This window comes from Anomaloglossus baeobatrachus, chromosome 3, assembly GCF_048569485.1.
Source record: "Anomaloglossus baeobatrachus isolate aAnoBae1 chromosome 3, aAnoBae1.hap1, whole genome shotgun sequence".
In the NCBI taxonomy this organism is placed as follows: Eukaryota; Metazoa; Chordata; class Amphibia; order Anura; family Aromobatidae; genus Anomaloglossus; species Anomaloglossus baeobatrachus.
In genome coordinates, this window is record NC_134355.1 from 461,251,277 (window position 1) to 461,275,163 (window position 23,887).

At 50.9% G+C, this 23,887-nt stretch overlaps 1 protein-coding gene across 1 annotated transcript; it reads left to right on the plus strand.

Moving 5' to 3' along the window:
• The first annotated feature begins 18,042 nt into the window (after nucleotides 1-18,042).
• Nucleotides 18,043-22,857, plus strand: FAM43A (family with sequence similarity 43 member A). Its single transcript, XM_075340517.1, has one exon. The coding sequence runs from the start codon at nucleotides 18,192-18,194 to the stop codon at nucleotides 19,224-19,226; it is 1,035 nt and encodes a 344-aa protein (XP_075196632.1). The 5' UTR covers nucleotides 18,043-18,191; the 3' UTR covers nucleotides 19,227-22,857.
• Nucleotides 22,858-23,887: the final 1,030 nt, after the last annotated feature.

Below are 23,887 nucleotides of genomic sequence, written 5' to 3' on the forward strand. Positions count from 1 at the left end.
ATGCATGGAGGAGAGAAAAGACATCCTGCAGTCTGCCCCAGGACAGGTAATGCATGGAGTAGAGAAAAGACATCCTGCGGTCTGCCCCAGGACAGGTAATGCATGGAGTAGAGATAAGTCATCCTGCGGTCTGCCCTAGGACAGGTAATGCATGGAGTAGAGAAAAGACATCCTACCCCAGGACAGGTAATGCATGGAGTAGAGAAAAGACATCCTGCAGTCTGCCCCAGGAGAGGTAATGCATGGAGGAGAGAAAAGACATCCTGCAGTCTTCCCCAGGACAGGTAATGCATGGAGTAGTGAAAAGACATCCTGCAATCTGCCCCAGGACAGGTAATGCATGGAGTAGAGAAAAGACATCCTGCGGTCTGCCCCAGGACAGGTAATGAATGGAGTAGAGAAAAGACATCCTGCAGTCTGCCCCAGGACAGGTAATGCATGGAGTAGAGAAAAGACTACCTGCGGTCTGCCCCAGGACAGGTAATGAATGGAGTAGAGAAAAGACATCCTGCAGTCTTCCCCAGGACAGGTAATGCATGGAGTAAAGAAAAGCCATCCTGCGGTCTGCCCCAGGACAGGTAATGCATGGAGTAGAGAAAAGACATCCTGCGGTCTGCCCCAGGACAGGTAATGCATGGAGTAGAGAAAAGACATCCTGCGGTCTGCCCCAAGACAGGTAATGTATGGAGTAGAGAAAAGACATCCTGCGGTCTGCCCCAGGACAGGTAATGTATGGAGTAGAGAAAAGACATCCGGCGGTCTGCCCTAGGACAGGTAATGTATGGAGTAGAGAAAAGACATCCTGCGGTCTGCCCCAGGACAGGTAATGCATGGAGCAGAGAAAAGACATCCTGCGGTCTGCCCCAGGACAGGTAATGCATGGAGTAGAGAAAAGACATCCTGCGGTCTGCCCCAGGACAGGTAATGCATGGAGTAGAGAAAAGACATCCTGCAGTCTGCCGCAGGACAGATAATGCATGGAGTAGAGAAAAGACATCCTGAGGTCTGCCCCAGGACAGGTAATGCATGGAGGAGAGAAAAGACATCCTGCCGTCTGCCCCAGGACAGGTAATGAATGGAGTAGAGAAAAGACATCCTGCAGTCTGCCCTAGGACAGGTAATGCATGGAGTAGAGAAAAGACATCTTGCAGTCTGCCCCAGGACAGGTAATGCATGGAGTAGAGAAAAGACATCCTGCCGTCTGCCCCAGGACAGGTAATGCATGGAGTAGAGAAAAGACATCCTGCGGTCTGCCCCAGGACAGGTAATGCATGGAGTAGAGAAAAGACTTCCTGCGGTCTGCCCAGGACAGGTAATGCATGGAGTAGAGAAAAGACATCCTGCGGTCTGCCCCAGGACAGGTAATGCATGGAGTAGAGAAAAGACATCCTGCGGTCTGCCCCAGGACAGGTAATGTATGGAGTAGAGAAAAGACATCCTGCGGTCTGCCCCAGGACAGGTAATGTATGGAGTAGAGAAAAGACATCCTGCGGTCTGCCCTAGGACAGGTAATGCATGGTGTAGAGAAAAGACATCCTGCAGTCTGCCCCAGGAAAGGTAATGCATGCAGGAGAGAAAAGACATCCTGCCCCAGGACAGGTAATGCATGGAGTAGTGAAAAGACATCCTGCGGTCTGCCCCAGGACAGGTAATGCATGGAGTAGTGAAAAGACATCCTGCAGTCTGCCCCAGGACAGGTAATGCATGGAGTAGAGAAAAGACATCCTGCAGTCTGCCCCAGGACAGGTAATGCATGGAGTAGAGAAAAGACATCCTGCCCCAGGACAGGTAATGCATGGAGTTAAGAAAAGACATCCTGCAGTCTGAACTTGGACAGGTAATGCATGGAGTAGAGAAAAGACATCCTGCAGTCTGAACTAGGACAGGTAATGCATGGAGTAGAGAAAAGACATCCTGCAGTCTGCCCCAGGACAGGTAATGCATGGAGTAGAGAAAAGACATCCTGCAGTCTGCCCCAGGACAGATAATGCATGGAGTAGAGAAAAGACATCCTGAGGTCTGCCCCAGGACACGTAATGCATGGAGGAGAGAAAAGACATCCTGTCGTCTGCCCCAGGACAGGTAATGAATGGAGTAGAGAAAAGACATCCTGCAGTCTGCCCTAGGACAGGTAATGCATGGAGTAGAGAAAAGACATCTTGCAGTCTGCCCCAGGACAGGTAATGCATGGAGTAGAGAAAAGACATCCTGCCATCTGCCCCAGGACAGGTAATGCATGGAGTAGAGAAAAGACATGCTGCAGTCTTCCCCAGGACAGGTAATGCATGGAGTAGAGAATAGACTTACTGCGGTCTGCCCCAGGACAGGTAATGCATGGAGTAGAGAAAAGACATCCTGCGGTCTGCCCCAGGACAGGTAATGCATGGAGTAGAGAAAAGACATCCTGCGGTCTGCCCCAGGACAGGTAATACATGGAGTAGAGAAAAGACATCCTGCGGTCTGCCCTAGGACAGGTAATGTATGGAGTAGAGAAAAGACATCCTGCGGTCTGCCCCAGGACAGGCAATGCATGGAGTAGAGAAAAGACATCCTGCGGTCTGCCCCAGGACAGGTAATGCATGGAGTAGAGAAAAGACATCCTGCGGTCTGCCCCAGGACATGTAATGCATGGAGTAGAGAAAAGACATCCTGCAGTCTGCCCCAGGACAGATAATGCATGGAGTAGAGAAAAGACATCCTGCGGTCTGCCCCAGGACAGGTAATGCATGGAGTAGAGAAAAGACATCCTGCGGTCTGCCCCAGGACAGGTAATGCATGGTAGAGAGAAAAGACTTCCTGCGGTCTGCCCTAGGACAGGTAATGCATGGAGTAGAGAAAAGACATCCTGCGGTCTGCCCCAGGACAGGTAATGCATGGAATAGAGAAAAGACATCCTGCAGTCTGCCCCAGGACAGGTAATGCATGGAGTAGAGAAAAGACATCCTGCGGTCTGCCCTAAGACAGGTAATGCATGGAGTAGAGAAAAGACATTCTGCAGTCTGCCCTAGGACAGGTAATGCATGGTATAGAGAAAAGACTTCCTGCAGTCTGCCCTAGGACAGGTAATGCATGGAATAGAGAAAAGACATCCTGCAGTCTGCCCCAGGACGGGTAATGCATGGAGTAGAGAAAAGACATCCTGCGATCTGCCCCAGGACGGGTAATGCATGGAGTAAAGAAAAGACATCCTGCAGTCTGCCCCAGGACAGGTAATGCATGGAGTAGAGAAAAGACATCCTGCAGTCTGCCCCAGGACAGGTAATGCATGGAGTAGAGAAAAGACTTCCTGCAGTTTGCCCTAGGACAGGTAATGCATGGAGTAGAGAAAAGACTTCCTGCAGTTTGCCCTAGGACAGGTAATGCATGGAATAGAGAAAAGACATCCTGCGGTCTGCCCCAGGACAGGTAATGCATGGAATAGAGAAAAGACATCCTGCAGTCTGCCCCAGAACAGGTAATGCATGGAGTAGAGAAAAGACATCCTGCGGTCTGCCCCAGGACAGGCAATGCATGGAGTAGAGAAAAGACTTCCTGCAGTTTGCCCCAGGACAGGTAATGCATGGAGTAGAGAAAAGACATCCTGCAGTCTGCCCCAGGACAGATAATGCATGGAGTAGAGAAAAGACATCCTGCAGTCTGCCCCAGGACAGGCAATGCATGGAATAGAGAAAAGACATCCTGCAGTCTGCCCCAGGACAGGCAATGCATGGAGTAGAGAAAAGACATCCTGCAGTCTGCCCCAGGACAGATAATGCATGGAGTAGAGAAAAGACATCCTGCAGTCTGCCCCAGGACAGGTAATGCATGGAGTAGAGAAAAGACATCCTGCAGTCTGCCCCAGGACAGGTAATGCATGGAGTAGAGAAAAGACATCCTGCCGTCTGCCCCAGGACAGGTAATGCATGGAGTAGAGAAAAGACATGCTGCAGTCTTCCCCAGGACAGGTAATGCATGGAGTAGAGAAAAGACTTCCTGCGGTCTGCCCAGGACAGGTAATGCATGGAGTAGAGAAAAGACATCCTGCGGTCTGCCCCAGGACAGGTAATGCATGGAGTAGAGAAAAGACATCCTGCGGTCTGCCCCAGGACAGGTAATGTATGGAGTAGAGAAAAGACATCCTGCGGTCTGCCCCAGGACAGGTAATGTATGGAGTAGAGAAAAGACATCCTGCGGTCTGCCCTAGGACAGGTAATGCATGGTGTAGAGAAAAGACATCCTGCAGTCTGCCCCAGGACAGGTAATGCATGCAGGAGAGAAAAGACATCCTGCCCCAGGACAGGTAATGCATGGAGTAGTGAAAAGACATCCTGCGGTCTGCCCCAGGACAGGTAATGCATGGAGTAGTGAAAAGACATCCTGCAGTCTGCCCCAGGACAGGTAATGCATGGAGTAGAGAAAAGACATCCTGCAGTCTGCCCCAGGACAGGTAATGCATGGAGTAGAGAAAAGACATCCTGCCCCAGGACAGGTAATGCATGGAGTTAAGAAAAGATATCCTGCAGTCTGAACTTGGACAGGTAATGCATGGAGTAGAGAAAAGACATCCTGCAGTCTGAACTAGGACAGGTAATGCATGGAGTAGAGAAAAGACATCCTGCAGTCTGCCTCAGGACAGATAATGCATGGAGTAGAGAAAAGACATCCTGAGGTCTGCCCCAGGACAGGTAATGCATGGAGTAGAGAAAAGACATCCTGCGGTCTGCCCCAGGACAGGTAATGTATGGAGTAGAGAAAAGACATCCTGCGGTCTGCCCTAGGACAGGTAATGCATGGTGTAGAGAAAAGACATCCTGCAGTCTGCCCCAGGACAGGTAATGCATGGAGTAGAGAAAAGACATCCTGCGGTCTGCCCCAGGACAGGTAATGCATGGAGTAGAGAAAAGACATCCTGCGGTCTGCCCCAGGACAGATAATGCATGGAGTAGAGAAAAGACATCCTGCCCCAGGACAGGTAATGCATGGAGTTAAGAAAAGATATCCTGCAGTCTGAACTTGGACAGGTAATGCATGGAGTAGAGAAAAGACATCCTGCAGTCTGAACTAGGACAGGTAATGCATGGAGTAGAGAAAAGACATCCTGCAGTCTGCCTCAGGACAGATAATGCATGGAGTAGAGAAAAGACATCCTGAGGTCTGCCCCAGGACAGGTAATGCATGGAGTAGAGAAAAGACATCCTGCGGTCTGCCCCAGGACAGGTAATGCATGGTGTAGAGAAAAGACATCCTGCAGTCTGCCCCAGGACAGGTAATGCATGGAGTAGAGAAAAGACATCCTGCAGTCTGAACTAGGACAGGTAATGCATGGAGTAGAGAAAAGACATCCTGCAGTCTGCCCCAGGACAGATAATGCATGGAGTAGAGAAAAGACATCCTGAGGTCTGCCCCAGGACAGGTAATGCATGGAGGAGAGAAAAGACATCCTGAGGTCTGCCCCAGGACAGGTAATGAATGGAGTAGAGAAAAGACATCCTGCAGTCTGCCCTAGGACAGGTAATGCATGTAGTAGAGAAAAGACATCTTGCAGTCTGCCCCAGGACAGGTAATGCATGGAGTAGAGAAAAGACATCCTGCAGTCTGCCCCAGGACAGGTAATGCATGGAGTAGAGAAAAGACATGCTGCAGTCTTCCCCAGGACAGGTAATGCATGGAGTAGAGAATAGACTTACTGCGGTCTGCCCCAGGACAGGTAATGCATGGAGTAGAGAAAAGACATCCTGCGGTCTGCCCCAGGACAGGTAATGCATAGAGTAGAGAAAAGACATCCTGCGGTCTGCCCCAGGACAGGTAATGCATGGAGTAGAGAAAAGACATCCTGCGGTCTGCCCTAGGACAGGTAATGTATGGAGTAGAGAAAAGACATCCTGCGGTCTGCCCCAGGACAGGTAATGCATGGAGTAGAGAAAAGACATCCTGCGGTCTGCCCCAGGACAGGTAATGCATGGAGTAGAGAAAAGACATCCTGCAGTCTGCCCCAGGACAGATAATGCATGGAGTAGAGAAAAGACATCCTGCGGTCTGCCCCAGGACAGGTAATGCAGGGAAAAGAGAAAAGACATCCTGCCGTCTGCCCTAGGACAGGTAATGCATGGAGTAGAGAAAAGACATCCTGCAGTCTGCCCCAGGACAGGTAATGCAGGGAAAAGAGAAAAGACATCCTGCAGTCTGCCCTAGGACAGGTAATGCATGGAGTAGAGAAAAGACATCCTGCAGTCTGCCCCAGGACAGGTAATGCATGGTAGAGAGAAAAGACTTCCTGCGGTTTGCCATAGGACAGGTAATGCATGGAGTAGAGAAAAGACATCCTGCGGTCTGCCCCAGGACAGGTAATGCATGGAATAGAGAAAAGACATTCTGCAGTCTGCCCCAGGACAGGTAATGCATGGTAGAGAGAAAAGACTTCCTGCGGTTTGCCCCAGGACAGGTAATGCATGGAATAGAGAAAAGACATTCTGCAGTCTGCCCCAGGACAGGTAATGCATGGTAGAGAGAAAAGACTTCCTGCGGTTTGCCCTAGGACAGGTAATGCATGGAGTAGAGAAAAGACATCCTGCGGTCTGCCCCAGGACAGGTAATGCATGGAATAGAGAAAAGACATCCTGCAGTCTGCCCCAGGACAGGTAATGCATGGAGTAGAGAAAAGACATCCTGCAGTCTGCCCTAGGACAGGTAATGCATGGAGTAGAGAAAAGACATTCTGCAGTCTGCCCTAGGACAGGTAATGCATGGTATAGAGAAAAGACTTCCTGCAGTCTGCCCTAGGACAGGTAATGCATGGAATAGAGAAAAGACATCCTGCAGTCTGCCCCAGGACGGGTAATGCATGGAGTAGAGAAAAGACATCCTGCGATCTGCCCCAGGACGGGTAATGCATGGAGTAAAGAAAAGACATCCTGCAGTCTGCCCCAGGACAGGTAATGCATGGAGTAGATAAAAGACATCCTGCAGTCTGCCCTAGGACAGGTAATGCATGGAGTAGAGAAAAGACATCCTGCAGTCTGCCCCAGGACAGGTAATGCATGGAGTAGAGAAAAGACTTCCTGCAGTTTGCCCTAGGACAGGTAATGCATGGAGTAGAGAAAAGACTTCCTGCAGTTTGCCCTAGGACAGGTAATGCATGGAATAGAGAAAAGACATCCTGCGGTCTGCCCCAGGACAGGTAATGCATGGAATAGAGAAAAGACATCCTGCGGTCTGCCCCAGGACAGGTAATGCATGGAATAGAGAAAAGACATCCTGCAGTCTGCCCCAGAACAGGTAATGCATGGAGTAGAGAAAAGACATCCTGCGGTCTGCCCCAGGACAGGCAATGCATGGAGTAGAGAAAAGACTTCCTGCAGTTTGCCCCAGGACAGGTAATGCATGGAGTAGAGAAAAGACATCCTGCAGTTTGCCCTAGGACAGGTAATGCATGGAGTAGATAAAAGACTTCCTGCAGTTTGCCCTAGGACAGGTAATGCATGGAATAGAGAAAAGACTTCCTGCAGTTTGCCCCAGGACAGGCAATGCATGGAGTAGAGAAAAGACTTCCTGCAGTTTGCCCCAGGACAGGTAATGCATGGAGTAGAGAAAAGACATCCTGCAGTCTGCCCCAGGACAGATAATGCATGGAGTAGAGAAAAGACATCCTGCAGTCTGCCCCAGGACAGGTAATGCATGGAGTAGAGAAAAGACATCCTGCAGTCTGCCCCAGGACAGGTAATGCATGGAGTAGAGAAAAGACATCCTGCAGTCTACCCCAGGACAGGTAATGCATGGAGTAGAGAAAAGACATCCTGCCCCAGGACAGGTAATGCATGGAGTAGAGAAAAGACTTCCTGCGGTCTGCCCCAGGACAGGTAATAAATGGAGTAGAGAAAAGACATCCTGCAGTCTGCCCCAGGACAGGTAATGCATGGAGTAGAGAAAAGACATCCTGCAGTCTGCCCCAGGACAGGTAATGCATGGAGTAGAGAAAAGACATCCTGCAGTCTGCCCCAGGACAGGTAATGCATGGAGTAGAGAAAAGACTTCCTGCAGTTTGCCCTAGGACAGGTAATGCATGGAGTAGAGAAAAGACTTCCTGCAGTTTGCCCTAGGACAGGTAATGCATGGAATAGAGAAAAGACATCCTGCGGTCTGCCCCAGGACAGGTAATGCATGGAATAGAGAAAAGACATCCTGCAGTCTGCCCCAGAACAGGTAATGCATGGAGTAGAGAAAAGACATCCTGCGGTCTGCCCCAGGACAGGCAATGCATGGAGTAGAGAAAAGACTTCCTGCAGTTTGCCCCAGGACAGGTAATGCATGGAGTAGAGAAAAGACATCCTGCAGTTTGCCCTAGGACAGGTAATGCATGGAGTAGAGAAAAGACTTCCTGCAGTTTGCCCTAGGACAGGTAATGCATGGAATAGAGAAAATACTTCCTGCAGTTTGCCCCAGGACAGGCAATGCATGGAGTAGAGAAAAGACTTCCTGCAGTTTGCCCCAGGACAGGTAATGCATGGAGTAGAGAAAAGACATCCTGCAGTCTGCCCCAGGACAGATAATGCATGGAGTAGAGAAAAGACATCCTGCAGTCTGCCCCAGGACAGGTAATGCATGGAGTAGAGAAAAGACATCCTGCAGTCTGCCCCAGGACAGGTAATGCATGGAGTAGAGAAAAGACATCCTGCAGTCTGCCCCAGGACAGGTAATGCATGGAGTAGAGAAAAGACTTCCTGCAGTTTGCCCTAGGACAGGTAATGCATGGAGTAGAGAAAAGACTTCCTGCAGTTTGCCCTAGGACAGGTAATGCATGGAATAGAGAAAAGACATCCTGCGGTCTGCCCCAGGACAGGTAATGCATGGAATAGAGAAAAGACATCCTGCGGTCTGCCCCAGGACAGGTAATGCATGGAATAGAGAAAAGACATCCTGCAGTCTGCCCCAGAACAGGTAATGCATGGAGTAGAGAAAAGACATCCTGCGGTCTGCCCCAGGACAGGCAATGCATGGAGTAGAGAAAAGACTTCCTGCAGTTTGCCCCAGGACAGGTAATGCATGGAGTAGAGAAAAGACATCCTTCAGTTTGCCCTAGGACAGGTAATGCATGGAGTAGAGAAAAGACTTCCTGCAGTTTGCCCTAGGACAGGTAATGCATGGAATAGAGAAAAGACTTCCTGCAGTTTGCCCCAGGACAGGCAATGCATGGAGGAGAGAAAAGACTTCCTGCAGTTTGCCCCAGGACAGGTAATGCATGGAGTAGAGAAAAGACATCCTGCGGTCTGCCCCAGGACAGGTAATGCATGGAGTAGAGAAAAGACATCCTGCAGTCTGCCCCAGGACAGGTAATGCATGGAGTAGAGAAAAGACATCCTGCAGTCTGCCCCAGGACAGGTAATGCATGGAGTAGAGAAAAGACATCCTGCGGTCTGCCCCAGGACAGGTAATGCATGGAGTAGAGAAAAGACATCCTGCAGTCTGCCCCAGGACAGATAATGCATGGAGTAGAGAAAAGACATCCTGCAGTCTGCCCCAGGACAGGTAATGCATGGAGTAGAGAAAAGACATCCTGCAGTCTGCCCCAGGACAGGTAATGCATGGAGTAGAGAAAAGACATCCTGCAGTCTACCCCAGGACAGGTAATGCATGGAGTAGAGAAAAGACATCCTGCCCCAGGACAGGTAATGCATGGAGTAGAGAAAAGACTTCCTGCGGTCTGCCCCAGGACAGGTAATGCATGGAGTAGAGAAAAGACATCCTGCAGTCTGCCCCAGGACAGGTAATGCATGGAGTAGAGAAAAGACATCCTGCAGTCTGCCCCAGGACAGATAATGCATGGAGTAGAGAAAAGACATCCTGCAGTCTGCCCCAGGACAGGTAATGCATGGAGTAGAGAAAAGACATCCTGCAGTCTGCCCCAGGACAGGTAATGCATGGAGTAGAGAAAAGACTTCCTGCAGTTTGCCCTAGGACAGGTAATGCATGGAGTAGAGAAAAGACTTCCTGCAGTTTGCCCTAGGACAGGTAATGCATGGAATAGAGAAAAGACATCCTGCGGTCTGCCCCAGGACAGGTAATGCATGGAATAGAGAAAAGACATCCTGCGGTCTGCCCCAGGACAGGTAATGCATGGAATAGAGAAAAGACATCCTGCAGTCTGCCCCAGAACAGGTAATGCATGGAGTAGAGAAAAGACATCCTGCGGTCTGCCCCAGGACAGGCAATGCATGGAGTAGAGAAAAGACTTCCTGCAGTTTGCCCCAGGACAGGTAATGCATGGAGTAGAGAAAAGACATCCTTCAGTTTGCCCTAGGACAGGTAATGCATGGAGTAGAGAAAAGACTTCCTGCAGTTTGCCCTAGGACAGGTAATGCATGGAATAGAGAAAAGACTTCCTGCAGTTTGCCCCAGGACAGGTAATGCATGGAGTAGAGAAAAGACATCCTGCAGTCTGCCCCAGGACAGATAATGCATGGAGTAGAGAAAAGACATCTGTCACGCTCCCCGGGTCCTCGGTTCCGCTCCCCGGGTCCTCACCCCCGCTCCCCGGCTCACCTGCCACGCTCCCCGCTCTCCAGCCTCCGGTGCCTGTCCTTCCCAGGCCCCCTGGTGCCCGATTCCGGCGCCCGACGGCTTCCCAGGACCTGGCCGGCTCCCCTGCGTCCTCCTCTCAGCCTCCTTCCCTGGCTTCTGGCACCCGGGCGGCGCGCATGCGCATTAGGGCGCGCGCGCGCGGTCACTGACCCTTTCTTAAAGGGCCAGCGTCCATTAACAGGAAATGAGGTTGAACAGCTACAGGGTATAAAGGGGGTTATTGTCCAAGGGGGCGGGGCCTGATCTTCGTGTTTCCTAAGCTAGGAGTCAGGTCTCCTGGTGTCTCAGTGCATGTACTCACCTATCTCTCTTGTAGAGCCGTGCCTGCCTCGCCATCCAGTCTGCCGTATCCTGAACCCCGAACGCTGTCCATCTGCCATCCTGACAGTCCGCACCATCTCGGATCCCTGCGGTGACCCGTCATCTCGCTCCCAAGGTTCCGGACCCCGCCTGACATCATCTTGGCTTCCGAACCTGAGCTGCGTCACCAGGACTACCACCCGTGACTCCGTGGTCCCAGGGACTTCTCCGCTATACTCGTGTGCAAGGACTGTTCTGCTGTTTATAGTGTTCCAGCTGCCGGACTCTTTTCTACCATCTAGGAGTTCGGTCCAGTGGATCCACCTCCTGGGTCTGCCCGTACGCCTGGCCGTGACAGTAAGATCAGGCCATGGATCCCGCTGCAGCACTAGCGGCCTTGCAAGAAGAACTCCAACGCCAGCGTGAAGTCCAGACCCGCATGCTGAACTTTATGACTTCCGTGGACACCCGCCTGTACACGTTACAAGCGGCAGTTACGCCTTCAACATTCCGGGCCTCCACTAGTCAATCCACGGCTCCCGCACCCGTGGCAGCCTCTTCGAATGCTTCCCAACTCCGTTTGGCTTCACCACCTCGTTATGCCGGAGATCCCAAGACCTGCAGGGGCTTCATAAACCAATGTTCCCTTCATTTCACGCAGCTACCACACTTGTTTGCCTCCGACCAAGCCAAGGTCGCCTTCATCATGTCTCACCTAGAGGGCGAGGCACTGGCGTGGATGAACCCCTTGTGGGAGAAGGAGGACCCTATGACCAAGGATCTTCAAGAGTTCCTGCAGGCCTTTCGCAGCACCTTTGACGAGCCGGGACGCGCCTCTGCGAATGCTTCATCCCTTCTCCGCTTACGTCAAGGAACACTGACGGTGGGCCAATACGCCATCCGTTTCCGCACTTTGGCTTCAGAACTCGGGTGGAATAATGAGGCCCTAACAGCCGCCTTCTGGGAAGGACTCTCGAGTCGCATCAAAGATGAGTTGGCGGGTCGTGACGTGCCCTCCACCCTAGATGCCCTGATTGCACTAGCAACTCGAGTGGACATTCGTTTTCAGGAGCGCTCCAAAGAGCTATCTCGTGAGAGACGTCCGGTACGGCATTCCTCTCCACCGCAGAAACCCTCCGTACTTCAGTCATCGACAGCTGGAGCTCCCGTCCACGAGCCCATGCAGATCGACCGAGTGCGTCAGTCTGAACAACGTCGAGCAGAGCGGCTCGCCAAGGGCCTCTGCTTTTACTGCGGTGAGGGCACACACCTGCTACGCTCCTGTCCAGAGAGGCCGGGAAACTCCAAAGCCTAGGGTTGGTAGGAGAGGCCACCCTAGGTGCTGGGACTCTCTCTGACCCGGTTACATGGACAGTGCAAGTGACAACGGGAGAGACGCGGTTCACGGCTGATGCCTACCTCGATTCCGGGGCAGCAGGCAATTTCATCCAGCAGGCCACGGTGGACAAGTACCGGGTGCCTGTTATGCCACTCGACAAGACCCTAGTGATTGCCTCGGTGGATGGGAAACCCCTCTCTGACACCATCTCCTGGATCACCAGGCCGGTCGAACTGCGTATCGGTGCCCTTCACACCGAGAACATCGCTTTCTACGTCCTCCCACACATGTCCCACCAGATCCTGCTGGGACTTCCATGGTTGCGGACACACGAACCATCAGTTAGCTGGGGTACTGGCGAAATCACCCGATGGGGCTCTTCGTGTCATGAGAGGTGCCTAAAGTCCATACAACCCATCCGACGACCTCCGGTTCCAGAGAACCTACCGGGGCTGCCCTCGGCCTATTGGTCCTTTGCAGATGTCTTTGACAAAAAAGAATCCGAGGTACTGCCGCCACATCGTCCATACGATTGTGCCATCGACCTGCTTCCAGGAACAACTCCACCACGAGGACGGATGTATCCTTTATCTCCAGCCGAAACAAGGGCCATGTCAGCTTACATCTCAGAGAGCCTAGCAAGGGGGTTCATTCGGAGATCCTCCTCTCCTGCTGGAGCAGGTTTCTTCTTTGTCAAGAAGAAAGAGGGCGACTTACGCCCATGCATAGACTACCGGGGTCTGAATCAAATCACCGTAAAAAACAAGTACCCTCTGCCGCTCATTCCCGAATTGTTTGACCGGCTTAGAGGAGCTCGTGTGTTCACCAAGCTGGATCTTCGGGGTGCTTACAATCTGGTACGCATCCGCTCTGGTGACGAATGGAAAACCGCGTTCAATACGCGCGATGGACATTATGAATACTGCGTGATGCCCTTCGGCCTGTGTAACGCTCCTGCCGTCTTTCAAGAACTGGTGAACGACGTGTTCCGGGACCTTCTCTACATCTGTGTGGTAGTGTATCTAGATGACATCCTTGTCTTCTCTCCGGACCTCCAAACCCACAGAGAAAACGTACAGCTGGTTCTACAAAGACTGAGAGAGAATCGTCTGTACGCAAAGTATGAGAAGTGTGTCTTTGAGCAGTCTTCTCTCCCCTTTCTGGGGTACATCATCTCTGATACTGGACTGCAGATGGATCCCAAGAAGGTCTCCGCCATTCTCAACTGGCCTCCTCCTTCTGGACTGAAGGCAATCCAACGCTTCCTGGGATTCGCCAACTACTACCGCCAGTTTATCCCTCACTTCTCTGCCTTGACCGCTCCTCTCTCCGCTTTGACTAAGAAGGAGGCTAATCCAAAGGACTGGTCACCTGCGGCTGACGCCGCGTTTGGTTCTCTGAAGCGGGCTTTTGCTTCCTCTCCTGTACTCCACCGTCCGGAGTTAAACCGCCAGTTCACCTTGGAGGTGGATGCCTCCTCCTCAGGAGCCGGAGCAGTGCTCATGCAGAAGTCCTCCTCCGGGAAGATGGTGACTTGCGGATTCTTCTCCAAGGGCTTCTCAGCGCCTGAACGCAACTACACCATCAGTGACCGAGAGCTCTTGGCAGTCAAATTGGCTTTGGAGGAATGGCGCTACCTCCTGGAAGGTGCAGTGTACCCCGTGATTATTTACACGGACCACAAGAACTTGGAATACCTACGGTCCGCTCAGCGTCTGAACCCACGGCAAGCCAGGTGGTCCCTATTCTTTGCCAGGTTTGATTTCCAGCTTCACTTCCGACCCGCGGACAACAATGTACGCGCTGATGCCTTGTCCAGGTCTTTCATGCCCTTGGAGCAGGAGGAGGAGACTACCCAACCCATCATCTGTCCTAGCAAAATCATTCCGGTGGCCCCTGTCACCCTGGCCCAGATACCGCCCGGGAAGACCTATGTCTCCGAGGTAGACAGGGAAAAAGTGTTACACTGGGGTCATGCCTCGAAAACAGCCGGTCATGCTGGTCAGAAAAAGACATGGGGTGCGATTGTACGTCATTATTGGTGGCCATCCCTTCGCACGGACGTCGCTGCTTTTGTGTCCGCCTGTTCCTCTTGTGCCAGGAACAAGACGCCCAAACACCTCCCATATGGCCGTCTTCTGCCTCTACCGATACCCTCAGTTCCGTGGCAACACATAGCAATGGACTTTATTACGGACTTGCCATTTTCATCCGGACACACAGTCATATGGGTCGTGGTGGACCGGTTCTCTAAAATGGCCCATTTCGTTCCTATGGGTGGACTGCCCTCTGCTCAGGAACTCGCGGACGCCTATATACAACACATCTTCCGCTTGCATGGCTTTCCATTACACATCGTATCCGACAGAGGAACTCAGTTCACCTCCCGCTTCTGGAGGGCTCTCTGTAACCATCTGGGAGTGACTCTGGACTTTTCATCTGCATACCATCCTCAGTCTAATGGCCAGGTAGAGAGGGTCAATCAAATCCTGACCACTTTCTTACGTCACTATGTTAACGCCCATCACGACGACTGGTCCGCTCTTCTACCTTGGGCTGAATTCTCCCACAACCACCACATCAGTGAGTCGTCCTCCAGCTCTCCCTTCCATGTCGTTTACGGACTTCAGCCTTCCATCCCATTGCCTGTATCCCCCTCTTCGGATGTCCCTGCTGCAGATACAGTAGCCCGTGACTTTGCAACTATTTGGGACTCTGTCAAAGCGTCCCTTGGGCGTGCTTCCCTGCGGATGAAAAGACACGCAGACAAGAAACGTCTGGACCCTCCGTGTTTCTCTCCTGGAGACCTCGTCTGGCTTGCTTCCCAGTACGTCCGCCTGAAGATACCATCATACAAGCTGGGTCCTCGCTACATTGGGCCGTTTAAAGTCCTCAACAAGATCAATGAGGTCTCCTACAAGCTTCAGCTTCCGGCCACGATGAGGATACCCAACTCATTCCACGTCTCCCTGCTCAAGCCGGTTGTCCTTGGTCCCTTCTCCGCTGCTGCCAGTCCGGCTCCTCCACCTATTGCCGATGACGACATCTATGCGGTAAGGGATATCGTGGCCATGAAGACCGTACGAGGTCGACAGTTCTTCCTGGTGGACTGGGAAGGGTATGGTCCTGAGGATAGGTCCTGGGAGCCCAGGGAGAACGTGGGCACTCCTCTGATCCGTGCCTTCATGTCCCGGTTGCGAGGAGGGGGGCGTGGGGGGGGGGTACTGTCACGCTCCCCGGGTCCTCGGTTCCGCTCCCCGGGTCCTCACCCCCGCTCCCCGGCTCACCTGCCACGCTCCCCGCTCTCCAGCCTCCGGTGCCTGTCCTTCCCAGGCCCCCTGGTGCCCGATTCCAGCGCCCGACGGCTTCCCAGGACCTGGCCGGCTCCCCTGCGTCCTCCTCTCAGCCTCCTTCCCTGGCTTCTGGCACCCGGGCGGCGCGCATGCGCATTAGGGCGCGCGCGCGGTCACTGACCCTTTCTTAAAGGGCCAGCGTCCATTAACAGGAAATGAGGTTGAACAGCTACAGGGTATAAAGGGGGTTATTGTCCAAGGGGGCGGGGCCTGATCTTCGTGTTTCCTAAGCTAGGAGTCAGGTCTCCTGGTGTCTCAGTGCATGTACTCACCTATCTCTCTTGTAGAGCCGTGCCTGCCTCGCCATCCAGTCTGCCGTATCCTGAACCCCGAACGCTGTCCATCTGCCATCCTGACAGTCCGCACCATCTCGGATCCCTGCGGTGACCCGTCATCTCGCTCCCAAGGTTCCGGACCCCGCCTGACATCATCTCGGCTTCCGAACCTGAGCTGCGTCACCAGGACTACCACCCGTGACTCCGTGGTCCCAGGGACTTCTCCGCTATACTCGTGTGCAAGGACTGTTCTGCTGTTTATAGTGTTCCAGCTGCCGGACTCTTTTCTACCATCTAGGAGTTCGGTCCAGTGGATCCACCTCCTGGGTCTGCCCGTACGCCTGGCCGTGACAACATCCTGCAGTCTGCCCCAGGACAGGTAATGCATGGAGTAGAGAAAAGACATCCTGCCCCAGGACAGGTAATGCATGGAGTAGAGAAAAGACATCCTGCAGTCTACCCCAGGACAGGTAATGCATGGAGTAGAGAAAAGACATCCTGCCCCAGGACAGGTAATGCATGGAGTAGAGAAAAGACTTCCTGCGGTCTGCCCCAGGACAGGTAATGCATGGAGTAGAGAAAAGACATCCTGCAGTCTGCCCCAGGACAGGTAATGCATGGAGTAGAGAAAAGACATCCTGCGGTCTGCCCCAGGACAGGTAATGCATGGAGTAGAGAAAAGACATCCTGCGGTCTACCCCAGGACAGGTAATGCATGGAGTAGAGAAAAGACATCCTGCAGTCTGCCCCAGGACAGGTAATACATGGAGTAGAGAAAAGACATCCTGCAGTCTGTTCCAGGACAGGTAATGCATGGAGTAGAGAAAAGACATCCTGCAGTCTAACCCAGGACAGGTAATGCATGGAGTAGAGAAAAGACATCCTGCAGTCTGTTCCAGGACAGGTAATGCATGGAGTAGAGAAAAGACATCCTGCGGTCTGCCCCAGGACAGGTAATACATGGAGTAGAGAAAAGACATCCTGCAGTCTGTTCCAGGACAGGTAATGCATGGAGTAGAGAAAAGACATCCTGCAGTCTGCCCCAGGACAGGTAATACATGGAGTAGAGAAAAGACATCCTGCAGTCTGTTCCAGGACAGGTAATGCATGGAGTAGAGAAAAGACATCCTGCAGTCTAACCCAGGACAGGTAATGCATGGAGTAGAGAAAAGACATCCTGCAGTCTGTTCCAGGACAGGTAATGCATGGAGTAGAGAAAAGACATCCTGCAGTCTGTTCCAGGACAGGTAATGCATGGAGTAGAGAAAAGACATCCTGCAGTCTGCCCCAGGACAGGTAATGCATGGAGTAGAGAAAAGACATCCTGCAGTCTGTTCCAGGACAGGTAATGCATGGAGTAACGTCACAGTGCCACCCGCTCAGGAGGACGAAAGCAGGAGCAGTAAGACATTATCACTGTGTTATCTGGGGTGTTACATAGGACTGCAGGGGACATCTACTACGTTATCTGTACTGAGTCATCACTGTGTTATGTATGGTGTTACATAGGACTGCATATGATCTCTACTACATTATCTGTACTCAGAAATATCACTGTTATCTGTGGAGTTGCATAGGACTGCGTATGATCTCTACTACATTATCTGTACTCAGAAATATCACTGTTATCTGTGGAGTTGCATAGGACTGCAGGGGACATCTACTAGGTTATCTGTACTCAGTCATCACTGTGTTATCTATGGTTTACATAGGACTGTCTACAAATGATCTCTACTACATTATCTGTAATTGGAAAGTTACCACTGTATATTACCTGTGACGTTACATAGGACTGCATGAAATGGATGTGGTCTGCTTAACCCCTTAGTGACCAGGCCACATTTTTTAAATCTGACTCCTGAATTTATGTGGCAATAACTCTGCAATGTTTCATCATATCCCGGTGATTTTGAGTTTTTGTGACATGTTATATTTTATTATTATGGTAAGTTTAGGAGGATGTACTTTGTAATTATTTATAAAAATATCAGAAATTTGACAAAAAAAAAATCTAAAAATTCACAATTCTCAACCTGTGAGGGAATACCCCTTCCAGCAATTTTCTGGCATCTGAGCCTCCTTACAGCGGACAGGCTCCTCAGAAGCGGCCAGTAATAAGACGCTCACAGCGTGCTGTGGTGCGGAATGAGTTAAGGGGGCGTGTCTCCCGTGCGGTCTCCCCTGCGCCGGGCGCGGATGGTTCATTCCGGGCTATATGTAGCGCTGCTCTGCGCTGGAGGCTGAGCGCTGGCAGCCGGGCACACAGGAGAGCGGTCCGTGCCATGACAGGCAGCAGCCGCCCCCAGAGCCCCGCACCATGAGCTGAGGGCGAGAGACCGTCTCCTCCGCAGCCTCCATCCACTGTGCGAGATGCTGCCCTGGAAAAAGAACAAGTTCGATCTGATCGAGGAGGACAGCAAGCAGAGCAAGCAGAAGGGCTATGCTGTGAGCCTCAACTACAGCGCCCTCACCTCCTTCGCCAAGTCCTGCCCGGAGGGGGCTCTCACCAGGGTGGGCAGCATGTTCAAGTCCAAGAGGAAGAAGATCAAGATCACCGGGGAGGACCCCACCTACACCGTGCTGTACCTGGGCAATGCCACCACCCTGCAGTCCAAGGGGGACGGCTGCACCGACCTGGCCGTGTGCAAGATCTGGAGCAAGAGCGAGCTGGGCAAGCACGGCACGAAGATGAAGCTGACGGTCAGCTCGCAGGGCATCCGCATGGTGCATGTGGAGGACAAAGCCAAGCGGCCCGGGCACCTGTACCTGCTGCACAGGGTCACCTACTGCGTGGCCGACCCGCGCCTGCCCAAGATCTTCGCCTGGATCTACCGGCACGAGATGAAGCACAAGGCGGTGATGCTGCGCTGCCATGCGGTGCTGGTGTCCAAGCCGGAGAAAGCCAAGGCCATGGCACTGCTGCTGTACCAGACGTCTGCCAACGCCCTGGCGGAGTTCAAGAGGCTGAAGAGGCGGGAGGACGCCCGGCACCAGCAGCAGCAGCTGATCGGCGAGCACAACATCCCGCTGGTGCCGCTCCGCAAGCTGCTGAACGGCCAGTGCTGCTACAAGCCGCCGGTGGAGCGGAGCCGCAGCGCCCCCAAGCTGGGCTCCATCACCGAGGACCTGCAGGGGGAGGAGGAGGAGGAGCGGGCCATGAGCTTCGAGTGCGAGGACGTGCTGGACGGAGGGGGCGCTGTGCAGGCGGGGGAGCTGTCCCAGCTCATCAGTGACCTGGGGGAGATGAGCCTGGGCAATGACCTGCAGACCCTGAGGGCGGACCTGAGGGTCACCAGGCTGCTGTCCGGGGAGAGCACGGGCAGCGAGTCCTCCATCGAGAGCAACCAGGACAATGGGCCGAGCAGCAATGGGCTGGAGGAGTGCAGGGAGCCGGAGACGGTGTGAGGAGGGTGGGGGCAGGGGACCCCCACATCGGATCATCTGAACAAATGGGGGAAGCGGTCTGACGTCACCGGTTGTATGGCTTTGTGGCAGTGGAGGGGTTAATGTATCCTGCCTGAAACGCGCTGTCCTATCCCCTCTGGTGACCAGTGCCACGATGCCTGCTGATGCCCGGGGTCTTTTACTTTTCCTGCCTACCACACGGATATGCGCCATTGACTTTGACGTGAGAGTTGCCTTAGTGTTGGCTAGAAACTGACTTAAAAAAATGGAATGGCAGCCTGCAAAGGGTTAATTTCCAGCAAATGTTGATTAATGACACTTTAATTGCATCTTCCTCTTTATTCCGCTGGGTGAGGTGGAGTGTGGCTGTGTGTGACCCACCCTGAGGGGCGCTCTGCAACTGCCATAGGGCTGGCACCTTGCGTCCACCCACAGGTGGACATAGGAGAAGGCCCTAAGCAGCCCAAGAGCTCCTCACAATGCACTTGACCCCTGTGTGACAATGATCCGTCCACGTCAGTATTACCCGCAGTGTCTGCTCCGTGGGGCATGACAATGTAGTGTTCTCTGGCCCCGCTCACACGTGTCTGCTTAGGCTCTCTGCTTGGCTACTTTGTTAGGGACAGATCACTGTATGGCCGTGTGAACAGAGCCTTAGAATTTTCTATCCTCCATCACCTATTTGTGTGGAGTCCCACCATCCCTGGGGGCTATAACTAGGGGTGTAGTGCTGGTTCCTCGTGGGCATCTGCCCCTTGTAATACTGACCATATGTAAAAATATATCTGAATAGATCCGGCATCTGTTCTTCATAAAATTATTCCTTTATTAAATCATTAAAATCCAACAGCGAAATGGACGCATACTCCGAGCCTCTGGCCCCGGCTGACGCGTTTCAGACCTGTCCTTACTCATAGGCATGCCCATAAGTAATGACTGAGGTCTGAAACGCGTAGGGTCCAAAGGCTCGGAGTATGCGCTCATTCCAATATTGGATTCTAATGATTTAATAAAGGAATAATTTTATGAAGAACAGATGCCGGATCTATTCATATGTGTTGCATTTCTGTAGTGGACGCCAACCACTGATCTGGACATCTGTGGTCCTCTGGAATTGATGGTGAGCTGCCTTTCGAACATATGTGAGTCCTTTGAATAATTTAGGCAATGAATGTCTCTGTTCTGGAAAAAGGTTGTTAGAAAAAAAAAATCACCCATAGCCCCCCTATTTATAAACCTAGTAAAGATTTGGATTATGGTAAATGAAATTTTAATTTTAGATAATTTTCAGAATTTTTCTTTTTCCAGAAATGTGACCACTAGTGATGTGTGAGCACCACCAGGCTCGGGTGCACGCAGCCGGACGCTTGGATGGGCGAGACTCCAGTACCCGAGTATAATGAAGTCAGTGGGGAGCTCCAGCATCTTTCCCTGAGATGTTCCCCTATACTTGGTACTCGGGTCTCCCCCATCCGAGCCTCCTACCTTGTTACGAGACGTGAGCCTGGTGGTGCTCGCTCATCACTGACCACGAGTTGTCTCCAGTGAATGTGAGTTGTGATTCCACTTCCATCCTGTGGAGAGATGTGCTGTTTTGTTTCTTCTGTGAAATCAGTCATGTTGTTGGGTGTGTGGTTGTTTGATAATGGTGGTCCTGATGTTGTCCACTCTAGAAGATCGGGCAGTGATTGGTGCAGGATTTATGGCCCCACAACATTGTGCTGACTGCTGCTAATCAAACACTAAGGGCACATTTATCAAGCTGTATAAGGCTATGTTCACACACTGCATCTTTTCTTAACCACGAAGATGCCGCGTTTTTGGCACCTCAAAAACGCAGTAAAAGATGCAGTGTGAACATAGCCTTAGGTAAGTTCACACAGGGCATCTTTTGCTGTGCTTTTGAGGTCACAAAGATGCAAAGTCTATGAGATTTCTATTTCGCTGTCCACACTGGGCATCTTTTGTTGGCTACATCTTGGCTGTGTTTCTGAAGATGCAGCATGCCAATTCTTTTTCCAGCGTTTTTAAGCCTTTCCAGTAAATAGATTTAACTTAAAAAACACATTGGGCAAAACGCAGTAAAAACGCGTCAAACGCATTGCGGTTTTTTTTTTATGCGGTTTGGCTGTGTTTTTGGGACTAAAACGCTGCATCCTTGTGGTTAAAAAAAAAAAAAAGATGCCGTGTGTGAACATACCCTTAAAGACAAACGTTTGGTTGCTATGACAACCAATCAGATCACAGCTTTATGTCTACCGGAGCAGTTTCAGAAATGACGGCTGAGTTCTGATTGGTTTACATGGGTCTGATTTGTCTCCACGGCTTTGATAAGTGCGGCTTTATGTCTGTAGTATTTATTATAGAGCGTAGCTATTTCTCCAGTCAGACTGAGCGGAGACACAAAGACCCTAAACTGTATACCATGCCCGTCCTGTGTAATATCGGCCATCTTCCAGTGCGTGCCGCTGCTGTCCCCCCAGAACGGGCTTTCTTGGCTCCCGAATGTGCATAGAACGAGGCTGTACGATTTAATTTCTTTTTTTTTTTTTTCCACTTCCTGATTTCTCTTGTCCTTGGCTCAGGCGATGTTTGCACATGAAATTACATTGGGGTGAGGCGCAGTCAGGTGAAATATTGCCAATCTGCTCCGGCAGCTGGTGGGCGCCCTGTGATGGCACTGCTCACTCAGGCCGGCCGGGGATGGATTGGGAGACAGCCCTGGCATGGAACTCCTAACGGTCTCATCAGTATTTCATTCATCCCTCTATGCCAGTTGGCATCACACATTATGCCAGAAATTTGCCAACCTTGTGCTGTTTTTTTTGAGGACGTGCCTCCTTTTTTTTTGCTATATAATATAATAAGCCATTCCTATTGTTGGCTATACCAAAAATCTGCATTTCTAACGCTGTTTAGGAATACATTGGCAATGTCCTCATGGCTGTAGCAGAGCCAAACACGTCACGGCTGCAGTGTTCAGTCATGCCGGTGCTGACTCGGCTCTGCTACATCTGTGTGACTTCTGCTTTCTGTTTACAGCACAACTCATAACAGGTGACATCTTTTGAATTGAACCATAGAAGAGCAGATAATATGAATGTTTTACAGCCGGGCACTTACCATGGGCACAGCTTTGCCCCTCACCCCCCCCCCCCCTTTTTTTTTTTTTTTTTTTTCCCTCCCTCCTTAGCCCCCTACTTCCCACTCCTGCCAAATAGGGTATTTTGTTTTGGTCATACCTCAGACAGCCCCCTGCCAAATCTCCGCAATGAAGCCCCCTGGAGGATTGGTACACTTGGATGTTTACACGCTTGTTTTATTTTCTAAACGGCCCACTGGGAAGCTTCCTTTCTATGTCATTACATTCCATGATGGTTTTTGTAATACTTGCACTGTTGTGAAGTACTTTTCCAGTGTTTCATCGTTGTAAATACGTATATATTTTGTACATAACGGTCACAGAATCCTCAGTGTTATCTTTGCTGTGCAAAAGAGAAATCCGATGTTGTTCACTTTGTACATATTTTGTGTAAATAGTTATTTTTTTCTTTATTTTTTAAAGGACATCACTGTTACGATGTTTGTTTGCACACCTGAAAAAAGTAATAAAAGAAAATAATTTAAGACACTTGGACATATTTTCATTGTATGTTTATGCACACAGACCTAAATAGTCATATATGGACCGCTCGACTGGTTGGAAAGGTGAGTGGTCCCATACAGGTGGGCCATGGTCACATCTGCGTTAACCTTAATCAGAAATTCTACCGTGAAAATGGTGTATGAAATGCAATGGCAGAAATTCAAAGGACCCCATTACAGTTAATGGACACCTTTTGGTGCCTCTGGTTTCCTGGTTATTAGCCCTGCAATAAATAAATATTTATTTTAATAATAATAAAAATAATATTAATATATATATTTTATATATATATATAGTGTGTGTGATAAATATATATATATATATATATATATATATATATATATATATATATATATTTTATACTGTATTTCTGTTCCTATAAGAGAAAAAAGTGTGTAAAATAACTAGAGAAGATGTAAACGAAAGCTCAAGGTATCTGCATCAGTAACTATTTCTCATATCCTTCCCGTACGCATGCACACTCAGCTGAACAAAGCACGCACATTTTCATTGGAAAGAGTGGAGTAAGCCACTGTTGGGCACCTCCTAGCGGTGACTTCTCTCTGAGAACAAAGGCATATGACAAAGAAATTCAATATGCCCCATCCTTATTCCCTTTGTACAAATATTGCATAGTCAGGATGATGTTATACATATTAAATGATTGTCAGATTTGTCTAATATTAATGTGTATTGCAGCTCTAAAGGGCACATTTCACGCTACGATATATTAAACGATATGTCGTCGGGGTCACGTCGATAGTGATGCACATCCGGCATCGTTTGACATATCGTAGTGTGTGAGAGCTACGAGCGTCTGTCATTGTGCAAAAATACTCACCTTATCATTGCTCGTTGACATGTCACTCATTTCCTAAAAATCGAACGTCCTTCTGTGCGCCGGTTGTTCATTGTTCCCGAGACAGCACACGTCGCTCCGTGTGACACCCCGGGAACGATGAACTGCAGCTTACTTGCGTCCCGCTGGCAATGCGGAAGGAGGTGGGCGGGATGT